Genomic DNA, 20,336 nt, shown 5'->3' on the forward strand with positions numbered 1-20,336 from the left:
TAAACACACCTGAACAGCTTGTAACTACTGCCCCTCTAATTTTCAGCTGGTATATTTTCCAGTACACTCTAAATAAACCTAGAGGTCATAATAATCTCCCAAAATAATGAAACACAAATAAACTTTATTGCATAAACTAATTTGGTACACTTTCTTCATATTTGTTAACAGCGAAAGTCTCAGTCAAATGCAAAGAAAATTGGAAATGTTCAAGAGTAAAGTGCCATTATTAATAATTTTAGATACTTAGTTATATTGCCATACATTAGCGGAAGGTCTAAGACATATTGGGCCAAAATTTCAAGAAGATACAGTTGATATTTAAAAAGATATTTAAGAAAACCTATGCACCGCAGGCCTTGAAATGGTCAAAGTAGGTGCCATTTCGCTGAGCAGATCGCTATTTGACATAGGGAATTGTGTTTATCCGTAGTGTTTTATGAATATCCATATTTAACTTTGAACATTTCATCGATTCTTATAACCAATGTGACGACGGTCAAAAGAAATACACCTCATTACTTGTTTCAAACTTCATTTAACTTGTAGTTGGCAACGCTGGTTTTTAAGTATAGACTGTTATTCCACGGTCCACCTTCTACTCAGGTCACAGGTATTTTGCTTGTCACTTAACGTCTCATATTTTCGTAACAGTCTGGTTCTTGGTAGGACGGAACACCTTCAGTAAGTAAGCATATATTACCAATGAAAAGGAACATTTAATTATTGAGCTTGGTTGTATGTGATTCAATAGATTGTTTTTACCTACTTTCATCACCAAGTCGCTGATACAAAACCCTCTAGTAGGTAAGGTACATGTGATTAGCTACCTATTATTCAACTTTAGGTATTAGCTAGGTACGATGTTTTTCTTGGAAAATGCCGATTGAGGGGTCACAACTTGATTGGGGGTTGCTTGGCCCCCTCAACCTGGTTAGGGTACAGCGTCCTGGTTAGGTTGGCTAAAATCAAGACTGGTTAAGTCATACCTACCTGGTACCTACTAGTCGTAGGCTATAGCCTAGGCTAGGTCTATTCCCTCAGCATGTTTTTTCCTATTTGTCATTTGTGTTTGGGATAATTCTAAGCCTGCATTCTTAAAGTAGATGGAAGATCTAGGTCCTATGGTATTACTAGGTAATCTGTGGCGGCCTTGACTATGGCAGTTGCGGGTTTTCTATGCAGTTTTACCTCCTAAACAAGAATTTTAAGTAATATTTATTCGGACGACTGTAATTAACATGGCGAAATACATTTGATGCCCCAATTCCTGGTGGCTTTCATATTTGTGGGGACGAACGATGCGGAATGCTTGTATAGAATTAGCTACCAAGTAGACTATGGCAGTTGGCGTTTTCTTATGTTATTTTACTTGCTGAACAAGAATTTAAAATATTTATTTGGCCGACTGTAATTAAACTGTAATTCACCTTTGAAGACTACACGATGGTACAAGGGGTGCGATGTACTGAGTTCAAATAACAGATTAGTTACAGTTGACCGGCAAAATATTACATTAAACTCTTGTAAAGTGAGTAAAATAACATAGGAAAACAGTACTTCGACTGAACAATCTTCGAAGTTTTGGTTCTAGACCAAGAAACATAAACAACTTGATCAGGGGCTCCGCCCCCCCCAACCCCCCCCTTAAAGAAAGGTAATCTTAGAAGTGTAACATATAGGTTATGATACTAACCTAACCTCCCCTTAAAGAAAGGCAATCTTAGAAGTGTAACATATAGGTTTGGTTACTAACCTAACCTACTATTAGAATGTGTTACCGGGGGCCATCCCCCCATACCCCCCCTTTAAGAAAGATGTAATATGATTGTAAATGTTATAATAATAAATAAAATTTTAAACAAGAAATTATGGGTCAGAAAGGCATGTAAAGGTTACTATAAGAAAAAGAAGAGAGAAAAATGTGTAAATTGGAATGTCTGTAAAATGTAAGAATGTAATATTTGAATATGTTTTAATAATAAGGTAAAATTTTAGCAAAGAAATTGTTATGGGTGAGCAATGTGTTGTAAGACGATGGAACAAAAACAGCCAGACGTGAATATGGAAAGAGTGACCAGTGTACAAATCGTGTATAAATCATGTATGGAATATCTCCAAGCAACCATCAATTTCACGTCATTGACAGAAAGGTATCGAAACGTCCCAAAACCTCAGGCGACTTTCAGGGGCCTGCCCTCAATTGCAACGTAATATTGTAAGATACATAGGGCAACATTATGAAGTGGGAACAAGTCAGTGCACATATTAAACAAATACGATGATAAACAGAACAGAAATAAAAGCTTTAAATGATATTATACGATTATAAAACAAATGAGGAAAAGGAATATGTATATGTAACTTAATGCATGAGTCCCCCCAAATTCTCCACTCGTTCCTATCGCAATGCAACATGATGGGTTAAATAAATGTCCCCCCCCCCCAAACCCCCATTATTTCTCTCACTTAGGTCAGTGTCTGAAACAAAAGCTCCCCTATAACATGGCACAAGCGCAGTAGGATTGGCGCATGTGTAGTAGGATTTGGCATTGAATAGCAGTAGTAATAGGTGGATTTTGGCTATGTAACGGCTCAATTAATATTAGTTTATTAATCGCTTTATTTCAGCTTGTATTTTGTGTTTCAAATGTCATAAATAAGAGGAAATAACACAATACCACAGAAAACCTTCCCCCAAGTGTTTTATCCCACCCATAATAACCCCACTTTCCCATGGGTCCCCTTTACTGTAAGATAGAGTTGTAAGGGACGATTCTCCCAAGTGTTTTACCCCACCCAAAACCCCGCATTTCCATTGGTCCCCCTTACCGTAGGATAGAGTTCAAAGGTAAATTACAGGCTAATTACAGCTGGCCAAAAAAAATATTACTTTAAATTCTTGTTCAGGAGGTAAAATTCTATAGAAAAACGTCAACTGTTAGTCTAGTTCACTGCGGTATACAGGCTTAGATCTACTGTGTTTAGCATAGTAAAGTTCTACGGTATTGGAAGGCTATTTTAGTAATATTCAAATTTTTTTCTTTAAACCTTAAGTACTCTTTATATTTTAGTCAGGTAGATTGGTTAAGTTTAGGTACTACTATAGGTACTACCTAGCTAGGTCCTCCAGTATTCCATCCCCATAGGTGGGTATAGTGCCATCAGTGTACCTCATGAGGTATGCTGTAGGCATTACTAAAGATTCTTTGCAGCATCCTTGTGTTCCCTAGCTGTGACCCCTTTCATTCCTTTTACTGTACCTCCATTACCCCATAGTATCTTTCTTCTAACTGGCTATCCACCCTCTTCTAACCATTATTTCATACTAGCTAGTTCAGCTGTGAAGTTTACCTCCTGTTGCACCTTTCAAACCTACCTGCTTTCAATTTCCTTTCCAGTGCTGATTGACCTCATAAGTCCTAGTCCTGGGCCTTTGGCCTAATTCCTTTATTCCATTCCATTCCAATATTTCACAATTATAGGGTACCACAGTGGGAAAGAGGAACTTTTGGGTGGATGAAAATAAAAATAGTGAAATAAAAGTATAAATTCAATCTTGCCTAATCCAGGGCACTGTAAATTATACAGTATGGTTGCAACCCTAACTAACCTAACGTAGGGTGTTAGTTCCTTACCTGATCATTAGAAGCCCCCTTGTACCCCCCAACTAACCTAGGGCAATGTAATTTAGAACTGATTTTTTACTTAAATTTCAGTACGTACATACCAGCTCTTAATTTTGGAGATTTTTGGACTTTTGTGATTTTATTGCTTTATGTTTTGACAGCCACAAGAGTGGTGCTACCAAATGGATTTTCTTTTTAAGTCAGTGCATTGTGGATGCCCAGGGTATTACAAAAATCTTTTATTATTTTTATTGGGAAATATGAAACCTGGTTGGTTCTGTTGTTTTAAGTTTCACTTATTAATTGGGAGTTTGATTTTGTGAAATTCCTGAAAATATTGGGTTTAGTTCTGAGTCACGGCTCCTTTTGTGCAGATGTGGAACTCTTGTTTGTTCCGATACGTAATACAAACCCTCGGTCCTTTAACAATAGGAAGTAGCTAGCGGCAGCTGGAACGGTCGTAAGCTTCGAACAAGGGGAGAACGGTATTTTAACTGCTTGTCCGATCGTCGCGCGCCGCGCGAGCTGGGAGGTAAACAAATCACTTTTGCTTTCGGCCGTGTGTGGGAAGGACGTGTTCGCCATCGCTCTGCCCGCTTTGTCGTTTGCTTCAACTTTGAGTATTTGTTTCTCTTTCTGTATATCAGGAGTGATTGTAAGTACTTTTTCTCAATTCTATTATTCTTGCAATGAGTGAATTGGAAGAAATGGAAATATCACCGCGCCCTCCAGTCGCCCGTAGAGTGTGTCCCGGGCTGGAGGGGCGTAAATGTGGAGGGTTCCAGGTCATTCGTTGAGGTGGACCCCCACGAGGTTTGTACTCGTTGTCGGGGGGCGAGAGTGCTCCCGCACGAACCATGTGTGGTTTGATGAATTGGTCCGAGGCGCAGTGGGTGCTGTACGAGGGCAGGAAGAGACTTAGGCCGGCCAAGAATCATCGGAAAGTCCAGTGACTCCTTTGGTGACGGACAACTTCGTTCCTCTTTCCTGCCTCCCGGCCAGCCCCCACGTTTCGCGCCTTCCCCTGCGGGGGGGGGGTAGCGGAGTCCTTTCCTCTCTCGATCGTCGAGTGTGGAGGAGGGCGCCCGCTACCCGGACGTACAGCTGTACTCGGGATCTTCCGTCCGCTCTGGGGGGGGTGTTTCGCCCCCCAGGCGCGGGGAAGCCCTCCAATTAACCCGACTGTTGCTTCCCGCAGGTGTGCCATCAGCGAAGGACGACTTGGGACAGGTGTGGGAGTCGCTGGGACTGCAGCAGTGCCCAGCATCCAGGGCTGCTTCAGCGGTTGGCGGGGTCGGCGTGGTCACTCATGGTGCGGTGACCACCACTACTACCACATTAACGACACCAGCGTATGAGATGCCACCACATCTGGTATATACGCCCCATATAATGTCGGTGACACCCACGGTGGCAGTACAAAAACCCATTGCCGCCGTTCCAAAGAGGACGATGCCACCACCACCTGGATTTTTTCCTTTGCCGACCACCCCAGGACTTTCCGCTGCCCTAAGAGTACCCCCCTGGACTGCCGCCAGTGCCACGGATGACGGTGACTGTCGACAGGACGCCTGGCTCTCCCGTGGTACCTGCCGTTGCCTGCCGTACCTGTTGCCGTTCCAGCTACTCTTTCTTTTCAGATAGGCCTGCACATTCCATTTCAGATGTCTGCCGTTCCTGCTGTTCCCGGACCTGTTCCTGTTGTTCCTGCTGCTGGTGTTGCTGTAACAGTCTCAGGTCTTTCCGGACAGGTGCAGTCGGGCCCTGTTGCTTCGGCAACTGCCCCCCCCCCCCCCCCGGCTCCCTCCTGGATGGAAGACCTGACGTCTGTCCTGCGGAGCCTGGCGAAGAAGAAGAGGAAGAGGAAGAAGGTGTCGTCGTCGTCTTCATCGTCTTCTTCGTCGTCTGCTGCCTCTCCTTCCCCTTCGACTTCTAAGGCCTAAACAGCCGAAGAAGAAGAAGGCTGCCTCCTCCCCCCCTAAGAAGACTCCTTCGGGATCTTCTAAGGGCCCGGCTCGCTCAGGCGAGTTGGGGAGCTCTTCTGCTGGTCCTCCTGTCCTTCGGGTACAGGGCCCGTCGCTTCTTCTGCAAAGAAGAAGTCGGCGGGACCAGAGGTGCATCAGCCTCGGCTGGTGCGTCCTCACCTGGTGCTAGCGGTTTGGTTCTGCCGCTAAACCAGGTTCCGTCTCGGCCGCTTCTCGTTCGCGAGAAGCACCACCGAGTGGACGCTCTTCCAAAGAGGGACCGTCCAGCCAAAGTTTTGACGTCCGAGCTCGCTCGCCGTCAAGACAGCGGCGCGGCAGCAGAAGACTGGCGAGAGTCGTGCACACGACTCTCGCCAGGCCAGTGGCACGCTCGCAGCGACCAACTGGCTGCTCGGGCTGACGTGACGGTCGCTGACCGGCCACGGGTTGAGGCGAGGAAGGAGTCCCCACGGCCGCCAAACCGGTACCAGCCACGGGCTGGTACCAGCGGCTTTGACGCGCCGAGAGGACCGCTGGCCGGTCTCGACGCGAAAGGGAGCCTAGCAGGTCACCCGTCCGCCGCTCCCGATGGGACCGGGCGGAGACGGTGACCAGCGGCAGCTTCCGCCTGACGCTAGAAGATCGGTTCTCGACGTTCTCAGCCGAGCCAATCGCCCCCAGGCGAGCGGCGACGCTAGGCCTACTGCTCGACCGTCACCGCGGGTTGACGATCAGCAGCAGCCCTCACGCACGCTGGTCCTGCCAGCGAGCGAGGGGGAGCGTCAGGTCTGCCTCTCCCGTACCTTCAACCCTCCTCGGGCTATACCGGGAGGAGCGAGAGTACAAAGGAGCGATCACGAGAGGTGCGCCGCTCGTGAACCCGGCTATGACGCCGTACGGCTCAGGCACGGTCTTAGGACCGACCAGGACGTACGCGCAAGTAGTTGGAGGCGACTGTCAGGGGTCTGTCGCTGTTCCTCCTTCTGAAGGAGGAGTATCGAGGGATATGCTCTTGCTGAGGGACTGGACGGTCCTACTCCACAAGACGCTGTGACGCCCGAGATACGAGGAATTTCGCAGAGGTCATTAAGCTGATGCGTCTGCATAATGACCTCGCGGAAGGATCGCCGCTACCACCAGCAGAGCCCACGTCCCGGCTCGAGTCATTTTGGGTCCCAAGAGGGAGCCCAAAATGACGATGGGGTTGCCACGATCAGAGCTTGCGGACGCAGTCCTGGATCAGGTGGAGAATCTCGTCTCAGGACTGAGGACTCGCTAAAATCCGGACGGTCCTCTAAGCTGCTTCCTCCTCCTCTACGCGGCAGAGGCGATTCTACGTGCCATCAGGAGACCCGATACTGCCGAAACAGGTTAACCCGGAGTTAGCGAGGCTGACTCCAGGTGTGTCCCTGCAGCAGCTCCTGTCGGAGAACCTATGGTTCTCGCAGCAGGAGGCACTTGCCCTGGAATCTACCGCTATGGCAGCATTCCAGGCAGTTTCCTGGTTGGATTTGTGGTCCCTCACAATATCCAAAGTAGCGGCCGGCTCCGGAGTTCTTGCTCTCGAAGACGACGCTTCTTTTAGGAGACTGTGCCAGTCTGGAGGAAGAGCAATCTCTTACCTCGACCCATCAGACTGCTAACCTGTGGGCCAACTTGGTTCTTCGACGTAGGGACGCAGTCCTTACCCGAGTGACCAAGGGGGCTGGGCGTGAGGCGGCACTCGGGCTACGAAATGGACCTCTTAGGAGTTCCCCAGCTCTCTTTCCTGGAGAGATGGTGGACGCTGCGGTGGAACGGCGGCGCACTGACGAGAGTGACCGCTTAGTCCACCAGGCAGTCTCGAAGGTTTCTGGGCAATCTCGAGTAACTCGGCGGCAACCAAAGAGCTTGGCTAGCGCTTCCACGGCGGCGAAGACGGTTGCACCGGTCCAAACCCCGTGTGAAGACTCCAGTTGTTTCGACTTCTGACGAGAGGAGGCCGCAACCAGCCCTCCTCCCAGACCCTCCTTTCCCCGAGGAGGTGCTGGAAAGAAGTCGAAACGAGGAGGGAAACGCTAGGGACGGCGTTCCCCCTCACCTGCTGCCGGAAGTGGGGGGGTGCCTGGCGAGCCATTGGGCGACTTGGCAGCGCTACGGCGCCGAGAACTGGATAGTAGACGTCCTTCGGGAGGGATATCTACTACCCTTCGAGTCTCGGCCCCCCTCATCTCCAAACCGGTCCATCTACAGACCTATGTCCGGGGTTCAGCAAAGGACAACGCTCTTCGACAGGAGATCAGACCATGCTGGCGAAACGAGCTGTAGAAATCGTGGAGGACCAGTCACCGGGCTTTTTACAGCCGCCTCTTCCTAGTGGAGAAGGCATCGGGGGGCTGGCGCCCGGTGATAGACCTCTCTCCCTGAACCGCTTCGTTCGCACGACGCGGTTCACGATGGGGAGTCGGCACGCTCAGTGCTCGACTCGATCAGGGGGAACGATTTCATGCTTTCAGTGGACCTGAAGGACGCGTATTTTCAAATACCCATCCATCAGTCCTCCAGAAAGTACCTCCGCTTCATCTTCGACGGGACGGTGGGTACCAATTCAGGGCACTTTGTTTCGGTCTCTCAACCGCCCCACAGGTGTTCACGCGAGTGTTCACTCTGGTGTTCGCTTGGGCCCATTCGAACGGGATACGTCTTCTGAGGTATCTCGACGATTGGCTGGTTCCTGGCGAGCTCCCGCTCGCAGTGCTACAGGGACAGAGATCGAACTCCTCAAGTTTTGTCGCGATCTGGGGATCGTGAAAAACTAAATACGAGAAGTTCCGATCTCGAACCCAAGCAGAAGATGAAGTACCTGGGTATGCTGATAGATACGGTAGCAGGGCAAATCTTTCCGCCCCAGACTTGCGTATCAGCAAATTCAGGGAGGCAGCCGGCCGGTTCCTGTCGCGGCAGGAACAGGCAGCACAGCAATGGCAAGTTCGTGATCGGCCATTGTCGTCACTCGAGAAGTTAGTCCCCTCACGGGCGTCTTCACTACGGTCTCTCCAGTGTGGAGGCTAAAGGGAGAGTTAGGTCTCAGGCCAGGGTATCCTCCTTACTTTCCCGTGGCTATCACGGACGAGGTGAGGCAGGACCTAGCCTGGTGGCTCGACGACAAGAACCTCTTAAGAGGAGTGCCTATACGCACTCCCCCCCCGGAGATGCTTCTGTTCTCAGACGCATCGACCGAGGGATGGGGCGCACACCTGGAGGAGTTGCTGACTGCAGGTGTGTGGGACCATCACGGAAAAGCACCTTCACAATCAATGTCCTGGAACTCAAGGCGGCGTTCAACGCTCTCCAAGAGTTTCGGCGGGGACCGCGGTGGTGGGACACTCAGTGGTGTTGATGTGCGACAACCACCAGTAGTGGCATATGTCAACAAGCAGGGGGGGCTAGTGTCTCTTCCGACTCCATCAGTTGACAGTGCAGGTGCACGAGTGGGCCACGGCTCACTCGATAGAGCTGTCAGCACGCTACATTCCAGGCAAGAGGAATGTAGTAGCAGACAAGCTCAGCCGTCGGGATCAGGTGATAAGGACCGAATGGTCTCTACACCAAGATGTGGCGGCAAAGGCTCTTCAACCTGTGGGGCGACCGGTCGTAGACCTCGTTCGCCACCCGGCACAACAGAAAACTTCAGGTTTCTTTTTCAGCTGTGCCGGACCCATGGGCAGCTGCAGAGGACGCTCTCCAACACCCCTGGGACAACCTCTTCGCGTACGCCTTTCCTCCCTTCTGTCTGATTCGGAAAGTGATCAGTCGAGCGCTGGTCACTCCCAATCTCAGAATGATCCTGGTGGCTCCCAAACGACCTCAAGCCGTTTGGTATCCGGACCTGCTGGCTCTTCTTGCGGACGCACCGAGAGAACGACACCCATGGCACAACCTCCTAGCCCAGCCACACGTGAACGGTACCACCACGCAGTCCAGTCCTTCAACTTCACGGCTGGCTGTTATCCACCATCTCTTGCGAACGAGAGGCTTTTCTCGTAGCGCAGCAACAGAGATGGCTGGACACGTCAGACAGTCCTCTGCAGCTGTGTACCAGGGGAAGTGGGCCGTCTTCTGTGGTTGGTGTCGTAGACAGGGTCTGTCTCCTCTCAGAGCCACTCTTCAGCAGGTAGCGGATTTCCTCGTGTTTCTTCGCCGAGAGAAGCTCCTCTCAGTACCCACAGTTAAGGGGATATAGAGCCGCCCTGGCTCTCGTCCTAAACTGAGGGGACTGGACATCTCGAATTCGTTCGAGATACCTTGCTAATGAGGAGCTTCGAAAGGTCTTGCCCACCCAGGGAAACTCAGGCCCCCTGCGTGGGATGTGACTCTCGTATTAGGAGTTTGACTCGAAGACCCTTCGAGCCACTCCGAGAGTCGTCAGACAGGGATCTGACCCTCAAGACCCTCTTCTTGCTGGCCCTGGCATCGGCGAAGAGAGTAGGGGAACTACATGGCCTTCTTATGATGTTAAACATACCAGAGGCTGGGGATCTGTGACGTCGATTTCGTCCCGAACTTCGTAGCTAAGACTCAGAATCCGTCGATCCCTGACGACAGGTTCGAGTCTTTCACGATCCCCTCCCTCCTGGACTTCACCGATAACGATGCGGATGAGATGCTGCTTTGTCCTGTGAGGGCGCTACGGCGCTATCTGAAGAGAACTCGACATCTCAGGCCTAGTGTCGACGCCTCTTCGTTAGCACTGGGGTCACCAAGAAAGAAGTCTCCAAGAACACGCTTTCTTTCTGGCTGCGTGAGGTGATCAGGAGAGCGTACGAAGCTGATGGTAGCGACGACATCCGTACGCTCCGTCCGAGAGCCCACGAAGTCAGAGGTATCGGACCCTCCTTAGCGTTCCGTAAGAACTTCTCCGTGGCGCAGGTCCTGAAGGCAGGTGTCTGGGCCAACCAGACCACCTTCACGTCCTTCTACCTTCGGGATATTGCCACAGTCCTTGGATACTTTTTCCTTGGGACCTGTGGTGGCTGCTCAACACGTTGTGTAAGCTTACCCAGCACCCGAGCAGGCAGAACAGCATCGATTCCTGGTATGACTGGGAGAATGAATGCGTGAATGAGAGAGTGACTGGCTTCTCTTCACCATCTTTTCTACCTCTACCTGTGGGCAGAGGGATACGGTCGTTACCTTGCTGGAAAGGAGTCAGATGCAGGTAAGCTATTCAACAGAGCTCCATCCTATCTCTTTAACTAGAGATAGGAGTAAATATCCACCACTTTCTCCAACAAGGGGGAGAAGTGGATGCCAACATGAGACAAACCCATTACTTTACATTTGCTCATGTAAAGGAAAAAGTTCTTACAATGCTGGTACGAAGAGATACGCTTGCCTCTCTCTTAGTACTCGGCCCAGAGGTCTGACCATTGATCCTGCGGTGCACACCCCGATCAATCGGACAGAGGCTTGGATCCCTCCCTCGCTCTTACGACCAGGGAGGCATTCCAGGGATGGACGAACACCAGTCTGTTCATCAAAAGACTCAGATTCCTCCCCCAACCAAAAGTGAGTCTTCCTATTGTTAAAGGACCGAGGGTTTGTATTACGTATCGGAACAAATGACAATTTGTCGAAAATTGCATTTTTCCTAACTATACAAACCTGAGGTCCTTTACATATAGTCCCTCCTCATGCCACCCCTCACTCTGCGTATTTTGCATGGGCCAAAAGCAAAAGTGATTTGTTACTCCCAGCGCGCGACGATCGGACAAGCAGTTAAACTACCGTTCTCCCCTTGTTCGAAGCTTACGACCGTTCCAGCTGCCGCTAGCTACTTCCTATTGTTAAAGGACCTCAGGTTTGTATAGTTAGGAAAAATGCAATTTTCGACAAATTGTCATTTTTTGGATTATGTTGGCTGATTTAAATTGTTAAAATTTTGGTGTTTTGCAGATTTCTTACAGTCCTTTAGGAAACAAATGAGTAGTTCAAGTTTACCGGAACATTCTATCCTGTTATTATCAGGAACCACAGTGGGAAAGTAGGGTTTTTAGGTCAGGGAAAATACACAAGTAAAATGCGAGCTCTGATTAAGATAAGGTATACTGAATATACTGGAAGTGACAGGATGTGCAAGGTGCAATGAACACATTTTAACTGACAAGATGCACAAGTTAAAGTTGACCCCCGCCTATTCACGATTCCAGATTCGCAGACTCGCCTATTTGTGGATTTTTCTATGGAACATATGTGCACATTATTTGCGCAAAATTTGCCTATTCCCAGCATTTTTCTTAGAGAAATATTCACTAATTACTGTTTTGTTCATGAAACTTACCTGACAGATATATATATAGCTGTATTCTCTGAAGTCCGACAGAATTTCAAAATTCGCGGCACACGCAGTGGGCGGCCAGGTGGTAGTACCCATTCCCGCCGCTGGGAGGCGGATATCAGGAACCATTCCCATTTTCTAATCATATTTTTTTTCTGTCGCCGGTCGGTAAACAACTGTTTACAGACCTCCGCCTAGGATTTTGAAACTTCATTAGCCGCTTAAGTATCCTAATTATTCTTTCGATTATTGACTTGGATTTGTGGCTAGGCATACGCTATCGTAAATTTTTTCATTGCATTTGATGTCTGAAGCTAGTTAGCCTAGTTTCAGACTTTGTTGTCTGCATGGGGTAAGGTGAGGCTACCGGAACTTTCGGTAGACACTCGCTTAGTATATATGACGTTTACATGTTTTCTTTGCATTAAGATCAATGTAATTAGTGTAATGTGTGACTGATTACGGAAGAAGTAGGATTCATGTACGCATTTTAGAGCGTGTTAGAATCGGGAGTTTTCTTCCACAGTAAACAGAAGTTAGAAATAATGAACCTTCTAACCTCCTGTAGAATTTATTTTGCCTAACCCTGTGGTATGGCTTACGGGCCTAGAAGAAGTGTCTGCTAGAGGATTACATCGAGTAATCTTAGATTAAAGTGCTCGCTCTCCAATCAGTGTTGTGAAGTGTAGTGCCCCTTGTGTTGTGGAGGGGGCGTCAGATCGGCCCCATAATGCCTCTAGGCCTGGACCTCTGTCGGACTCCCAGGACTCAGGGAGAGGGCATGTCGAAAGCCGCAAGAGGGTTACGGGGGCTCCCCACCGATCTGGCGTCCCTTCGGCAGGACCTGTTGACGCTTCCCAGGCTGCTAAAGATCGTGCACGTGCTCGAATCTTGAAGGATTGCTTCTCGTCCTCCGAGGCGTCCTCCCTGCGCAAGGGTTGGAGCTCTCGGAAGGACTCGCGCCCTCTAAGAAGCTTTAGAGAAGAGGACGCTTCACGTCCTCTCTCTCGTCAGGAGGGAACGTCAGATCGGCCCCATAACGCCTCTAGGCCTAGACCTCTGTCGGACTCCCAGGAAACCAGGGAGAGGGCATGTCAAAAGCCGAAGGAGGGTTTAGGGTTTTTCACGATGATCTGGCTTCCTTTCGGCAGGTCCTGTTGTCGCTTCTTCCCAGGCTGCCGAAGATCGAGCACGTGCACGATTCTTGAAGGATTGCTTCTCGTCCTCCGAGGCGTCCTCCCCACACAGGGGTTGGAGCTCTCGGAAGGACTCGCGCCCCCTTAAGAAGCTTTAGAGAAGAGGACGCTTCACGTCCTCTCTCTCGTCATGAGAGGATGAAAGAGTCCTGTGCCCTGTCAGGGCTCTCAAATTTTATTTACATAAACGAAGGAAGTAAGAGGTCCTTCGGGAATAATTTATGGTGCTCAGGAAGAGACCACATTTACCCTTTTCGAAGAATGCACTGGCTCTTTTCCTAAGGGACATCTTAAGGAGGCTCATTCATCTTGCCAGAAGAGTGATTTGAGCCTCCTGTGAGTGAACGCTCATGAAGTTAGAGCTGTTTCAACCTCGCTAGCATTCCAAAAGAATATGGTAATCAAGGACATTCTTGATTCCACCTTTTGGAGGAGTAACTCTGTATTTGTCTCCTCTCCTCATGGCACTCCGTTTACGTTATGTAACGTTCGCTTTACTTCGAAAAAGCAAGCGTGATAAGTATTTGACGTCCGGCAAGCTGCTTTGCACAGTCAACAACTTATGTCTTCTGGTTCGGCTAATAAGAAGGGCAATTTAGACGTAAGGAAGCTTTTGGAGGTGCTCGACCGTCTCCTATAAGTAGAGACATTCTCCAGGACGCTCGGCAAGCACCTTGCGAGGGTGTCTTTTGGACGCTCGGCGTTCCTTTGCTGAGTGCGTTTCTGGAGATGTTCTTTTGCATTACTAAGACGCAAGTTGTTGCACAGGCGGCCACTGTCTTTGTAAGAAGGTATGAAGGTCTTTAAGGCCCGTCTTGAAGACGAAAGCCGTACGTCTTCCTTTAGTGTTCACACACTTCAGGAGCAGCGTGCGGCTCTCCATGGAGACTCGCATGAGGACGTCCCTTGAAAATATTCAACGTCATACGCAAAACTCGGTTCGTCATAACATTGAGATATTGGCAAGGTCGCTCGCCAGGACGCCTCTTGGCGGGCCTTGCATGCATCAGGGCGCTCAACGAGATCCTCTCTGAAATGTCGTTCAGAAGACTTGGTGTTCTCTGCTCAGACACACTCGCAGCTAAGCAGGACGTTTTTTGAGGACGCTCAGCAGGACGCTAAGCAGGTCGCTTTTGAGGACGCTCAGCAGGACGCTTATGAGGACGCTTTTGTGGACATTCGCCAGGACGCTTCGGTGGAAGCTCGGCAGGACGCTTTGCGAGAGAAAAGACTTGTAGACGGCGTCTTATTTGCTGTTCAGGACGTTCTTAGGACGCTTGACGCTTTCTAAACGCTCGTCAAGAGGAGGTTTTTCAGACTCTCCACAGGACATTCCTTTACAGAAATTTTTAAAAAAGGATTCGGAGTTAGCGGAGAGACAGACCCAAATTTTTCCTTCGATCCCTCTTGCCTCTTCATCGATTTCTCTGAGAATCGGGAAGATTATATACTCGGATTCCTGGGTGACTTTCGGTCATGTTAAAGGGTTTTCCCCTATTAGCAAGTGCTAATTGTTTTGTCAAGTAAGGACGTTTTCCCCATTGTCAAGATACTAAACGTTTTGTCATTTAAGTGGGGGACCCCTCATAAATGGGGTAGTTCTCATTGACATAGATTTTAACGTTTTTATCGTTTAAGCGGATAAACTCATTAACAAATTTCGGAAGAGCTCTCATTCATTGTCAGAGGCTCATCCGGGGAGTAAGAAAAAGACTTGTAGACTAGATCCAGGAAGTCTTATGTCCAATATCATAAGAACACTGAACGGGTCCCTGTTTTAGATCCTCGGTTCTCACTTGATGATCTCTATTCGAATATTACTCCCTTCTCTTGGCAAACGAAGTCAAGGAGTTCTATTTTAAAAAGGTCTCATTCATTAGAACGATGGACAGTCGTTTTCCTTTCTTTCTCTCTTCCTCGTCGAGGAAAGATGTAGTAGAGAATTCGATGTTCAAATTACTACAATACTTACGTAGTTTATCTTTGCGTCATTTTGCTAACGCATGGGTCAAGTCATATACGCATATCGTATTTACCTCTGCGGATAGAAGCCGAAAGAACTGTTGTTCTAATGTATTTAATTGACACTCCCTTCAACATTCAAGAGTTTTCGGAGTGAGAACAACTCTTCAGGTATTGTTACGACAACACCAACTCAGCTTCTGTATTTAGCGAATTCGGTTTCGTTTAAATATGCCTGCTTGAGAGTTTCCTTTTGCTCGATAATATCATACCCATTCCTTCGTAAAGGGAGTAGCTGGCAACTCAGGCAGATAGTGCGAGACGATGAATGAACAAGGCTGCTGTTACTGTGATCTACGCAGTACGGCTAGCTCTGTGACATGCGCGGTTGGTTACGTCTCTCTCCCCTGCGGAATGGCTGACTAAGCCGTCTCTCTGCCCTACAATCTTGGATTTTAGCCTCGGGTTGAGGAAATTTCTAGTAATCCTGAATAAACATGCCTTCCGTTTACTTAGAAAATTTCAACAAGATATCTCTTATACCTGTTCGGTGCGGTTTTACCGCACGGTATCAGAATTCTGTACGAGTCTACCGCGGCATAGCACTATAATAATGCTCTCCTGCTTATGCAAAGCGCAGCCTTATTTAAGGAAGGAAGCAGGCTGAGTGAGGGAATGGATGAGTTTGCTGGGGACCATTTCCTCGCTGGAGAAGCTTGTTTTCCCCCTGAATAAACAGCAATTCAGACCTCTACAGTTTTCCTCACGGAGAAATTGGAATAACATCAAAGATCTAGTAATAATTCTAATTTTCTCTCAACGGCTTGAGGATCACCTCGGGTGATAGCGAGAGGGTGCCAGACATCCGAACAGAGGAACAGATGTCCTGGCACATTGTCTGAAAGAATTGGAAGCCAATTTGGTCGGCTCTCCAGTTCCTCGAAGGGTGAGTTTTGATCGAGTGGTCCAAATCATCTCGGATAATTTCTCAGCTCTCTCATAGCTCAAGAAGAGAGAGTTGGTTATGGGCTTGGGCACGGAACGTAACGATCCTCAAGAGATTCGTTAACTAGTGCACGTCCGTGCGGGTCTTCTCGATCGAAGGCAACAACTACTGACGTCTGAGTAATCCTCACTTAGAAGTATGTCGAAAGTTGAGGAAAGACTGAGGGCGTCCTTTCGTTAAGTTTTTCGTAATATTGAAGACGAAGGAACTTCCTCTTAAGTTGTTCCCTTATTCATGATCCTAGAGGATTAGCATTAGTCGCCACCATGTTGGCCTTTAAGAGTTGGATTCACAGAGGTCATGTAATTCAGAGAGAATTGTCCAAAGACCCTTCCCGAGAGAATCGGTGTAATCTAACATCGTCACTTAGTGAAGTATCTAATATCTCTCCTCTCTGAGTCTGAAGGCGTTCAGACTATCGAGAAGCGATAAGATCTTCAAGATTAATGGCAGTCTCTTGGCCAAGGCAAAAGCAGTGCTGCCTATTTTCAGTGTTCAATCGGAGGGGGCTGTTTCTGGAGATAGTGAAGGGAAATGACTGTTCCTCCACCTCGACCTCTGTGAATTTCTTTATGGTTCTATCTTTCCGTCTGAAGTATGAGAATAAGCTAGAAGTCCTAACTATTGTAGAATATGCAAATATGTTGTTGACGGCCTCTAGGCTCAGAGATTCGTTCTGTCAAACAACAAAGCTTCACGATCTTTGAGGTCTGTGGAGATCTTGAAATTCTCTGGATCGCAGGTTCCGGCATGGAACTTAGACGTAGTCTGAGTTTCTGATGCCAAAACGCATTTCGAACCTATCCTTTCTGCGAACTTAATACACGTGACCAGAAAGGCTAACATTCTAACCGCTCTAGCTACGGCAAAGAGGGTTAGTGAGGTTTTAGCCCATCATCAGAGGTTTTAGCTTTAAAGGACATAATGCGGTCTGTCCTCTAAGCCTTCCGTTCTTGATAAGAACGAAAACCTGTCTAACCTTGACCCGAAGGCTTGGAGACCAAGGGTATGGCACAAATTATTGGGCAAGGGCATTAGAGTCCTGTGCCCTGTCGGGTCTCTCAAGTTTTATCTTGATAAAACTATAGAAAGTCGAGTCAACGGACAATCTGCGGTGTTCCGTAAAAGACCAGACTGGTTCATGTCCAAGAACACCCTGGCATTATAGTCAAGGAGTTCTTTTAAGAAGTCTCATTCATTATGTTTGCATAAAGATTTGAGATTTTTTCTTAATATGAATGCTCAAGAGGTGAGGGCGCGGCCTCGGAAGCATTTCAACAGAGCATGACACTCAGTAACATCCTGAGTGCCACGCTTTAGCGAAGCAACTCTGTGTTCGCTTCACACTCCGACGGGATGTGAAGACGACATTTTGAGATCTGTAAGTCGCTAGGACCATACATATCCGTCCGATATATTATTGGGGCAGGAAGCAACACGAATCCTATCCTATAGAAAAGGGATAGTGGTGTGCTTTAACTTTGAAGGGTTGGTCGCTTGAGGCGCGTTCCTTTTCTTTAGCCTAGAAGTGGAACTAACTTTGATAGGTTAGGTCAGGTGGTGGTTTTAGCTTCGTTGCCCTCAGAAGTATGGTCATATGGTCTAGTCACATTGTGGTCACGCCCCCGTTGACAGATCATCTAGAGCGCACCAGCATACAGGTCTCTACTCGCTGGCAACTCTAGTAACGCAGAAGCAGACTTTGGTGACAGTAATCACGAAGTCGGCTATGCTAACAGGTGAGGAACCAAGATGTATATCATCTACTTAATTTAGTTTCCTAAAAATCCTATTCTGTCTCTTCCCACCATCTGAAGGTGGGATTCAGCTATATATATATCTGTCAGGTAAGTTTCATGAACAAAATGTTATTGTTATAATACAATTAAGTTTGTTCATACTTATCTGGCAGATATATATAATTAAAGTGCCCACCCACCTCCCCTCAGGAGACAGTGGCACTGATAAAATATGAATAGAAAATGGGAATGGTTCCTGATATCCGCCTCCCAGCGGCGGGAATGGGTACTACCACCTGGCCGCCCACTGCGTGTGCCGCGAATTTTGAAATTCTGTCGGACTTCAGAGAATACAGCTATATATATATCTGCCAGGTAAGTATGAACAAACTTAATTGTATTATAACAATAACATATTTTTATATTTCTGTGGCTAAATGATTTTCTGTGGTAAAACTAATAATACTCGGCTATAAGTGTATTTAGAGAGGGTTTTTGGGTATTTGAACTATAAGATATATAGGCATTAATAAACAATTGAAGAAGAGTTGTAGGCATTCATGGATTTTGGCTATTTGTGGGGGTCACGAACATTAGCCATTTCTGGGGGTCGACTGTACACTGATTACATTGAAGGTGAGGCAGTCCCTGGTTTATGGTGGGGTTCTGTTCCCGATGATGCTGTAATCCTAAAAATGTAAAGTTGAACTTCATAATATAGCGATGGAATAAATGCTGCTTCGACATGAAACAGTTCACTGGCAAAATAGTCACATATGCTGCTGGACTACATTAAATTCCTGTGCTGTTGTGTTAAAGATTTTGTTAATCATTTTTCACTTACTGTACAGACACAGTACTGCTTGGTGGAATTGCTTCTCTCCAAAAGTTGAATGATCAAGTACATACTAAAAATGCTGATGCTAACTGATTTTAGAAATAGAATGAGGTACATTCATATTTGTTACACTTGCTATTCTTATGTAAGTTTTATATGTTCATTGTGGAAGTTCAATTTTACTTTATATATATATAGTTAGTATAGGTTTTGTAAGACTGTGAGTGTTGTGTTTGGTTTATGTTTTAGTTTTCTTTTTAAAACTGGTAGAATTCTGAATGGTAATTGCTCCTTTTTTTCAGGTAATATTGACCATGGGCAGGATAGCAACACACATTTTGCTATTCATAGTGACTACTACTGCATTAGGTGCAGAAGTTTTAATACCTAGGATGCCATTGCTTTCTGATATGGTATGGATTGATAAATGCTTCTCTGTTTTTTGTGTCATAATTAGCTGTAACATTTTTTCATTGATTTTCTTGGGTAGCCATAGGAACAAGAAAGTTTTAAGTATTAGGTATGGAGTTTTTAGGATTTTTTTTTTGTCATTTCCTATCCTTTTATTTGAAATAATTGCTTGTCTGTCAGGTGGGAATTCGTTAAACTGTAGTATGTAGTTGTGAAATTAGTCTTATAGGCTGGTTATAAATTTGGGTACATTATCAATTGCATTTTTGTGTGAAGCTTGCAGATGCAGACATGCCTTCTGGAGGTAGAATTTATTGCAGGGTCATATTTCATAAATCCAAAGTGATAGCTAAGGTTGCCAGCTTGTTTCCTCTTCAGTTGGGATAAATCTGGTTCAGTTATACAAATTAATGAAAAGTCATATTCGAAAATGGTTCCTTTATGCTTTTCTAGAATAGAATCGGTATTGTTCATATAGGAGAGCAGACTAGGTTAGTTGTTGCCCCAGGTTTCTCCTGTTTTTTACCCTTTTCATGTCTCTCTCCTATTTCATGCCTATTTGGATCAGCCCTATGAGAGAGTAGAAAAGAAGTTAACTTACTGGTTAGGTTATCCATATATTTTTCCAAAAATGTTTGTTGTTGTGATGATCCCTGGCTAATGAATACATTTTTTTCAGATAAGCAGTGAAGATGTGCCAGTGTTGAGGACTGTTAATGATGTAAGGAACTTCATAAAAGATCTAAGAGTTAAAGCAAATGCTGTGATGGCAAATTCATTTTCAGAACACACCAGGAAATATAGAAGTGGTATGTATATTTTGGTTATTTGATAAAGGTCAGTTTTCAGTTGTGCAATGAGGTGATATTGAAGTTTTCATTTTTTCGTCAAGGATATAAACTTTCATTATTTATATGGAATGCTTTTAGTGATGATCCGGTCTGGTCATTGAAGCTTGGTGACAGAGTAGTTAACTAATGGTTGGTGACTGGGGTGAAAGAAACCCAGCCCCTCACTTGGCAAGTGACTATTTTTGTACATTCAACTTCCCTGTCAGATATATACTTGGCTATAGACTCCATCGTCCCCGACAGAAATTCGAATTTCGCGGCACACACTACAGGTAGGTCAGGTGATCTACCGCCCTGCCGCTGGGTGGCAGGAATAGGAACCATTCCCGTTTTCTAATAAGATTTTCTCTGTCGCCGGTTCCATCAACATCGTTGTTGGTACCTCCTGACTTGATTTTCGTTTTTTCATCGCCGTTGATCTTTT

The 20,336-nt window shown here is 46.8% G+C and overlaps 1 protein-coding gene across 1 annotated transcript in view; it reads left to right on the forward strand.

The window, feature by feature from the left end:
• Positions 1 to 574: 574 nt before the first annotated feature.
• Positions 575 to 20,336, forward strand: part of LOC135213793 (uncharacterized) — a 293,734-nt gene continuing 273,972 nt past the window's right edge. The window contains exons 1-3 of the mRNA XM_064247921.1: positions 575 to 684; positions 18,953 to 19,063; positions 19,741 to 19,870. Of these exons, the coding sequence (XP_064103991.1) occupies positions 18,965 to 19,063; positions 19,741 to 19,870 (229 nt within the window). The 5' untranslated portion in view covers positions 575 to 684; positions 18,953 to 18,964. The remainder of the gene's footprint in view (positions 685 to 18,952; positions 19,064 to 19,740; positions 19,871 to 20,336) is intronic.

Source organism: Macrobrachium nipponense, chromosome 43 (genome assembly GCF_015104395.2).
Source record: "Macrobrachium nipponense isolate FS-2020 chromosome 43, ASM1510439v2, whole genome shotgun sequence".
Classification (NCBI taxonomy): Eukaryota; Metazoa; Arthropoda; class Malacostraca; order Decapoda; family Palaemonidae; genus Macrobrachium; species Macrobrachium nipponense.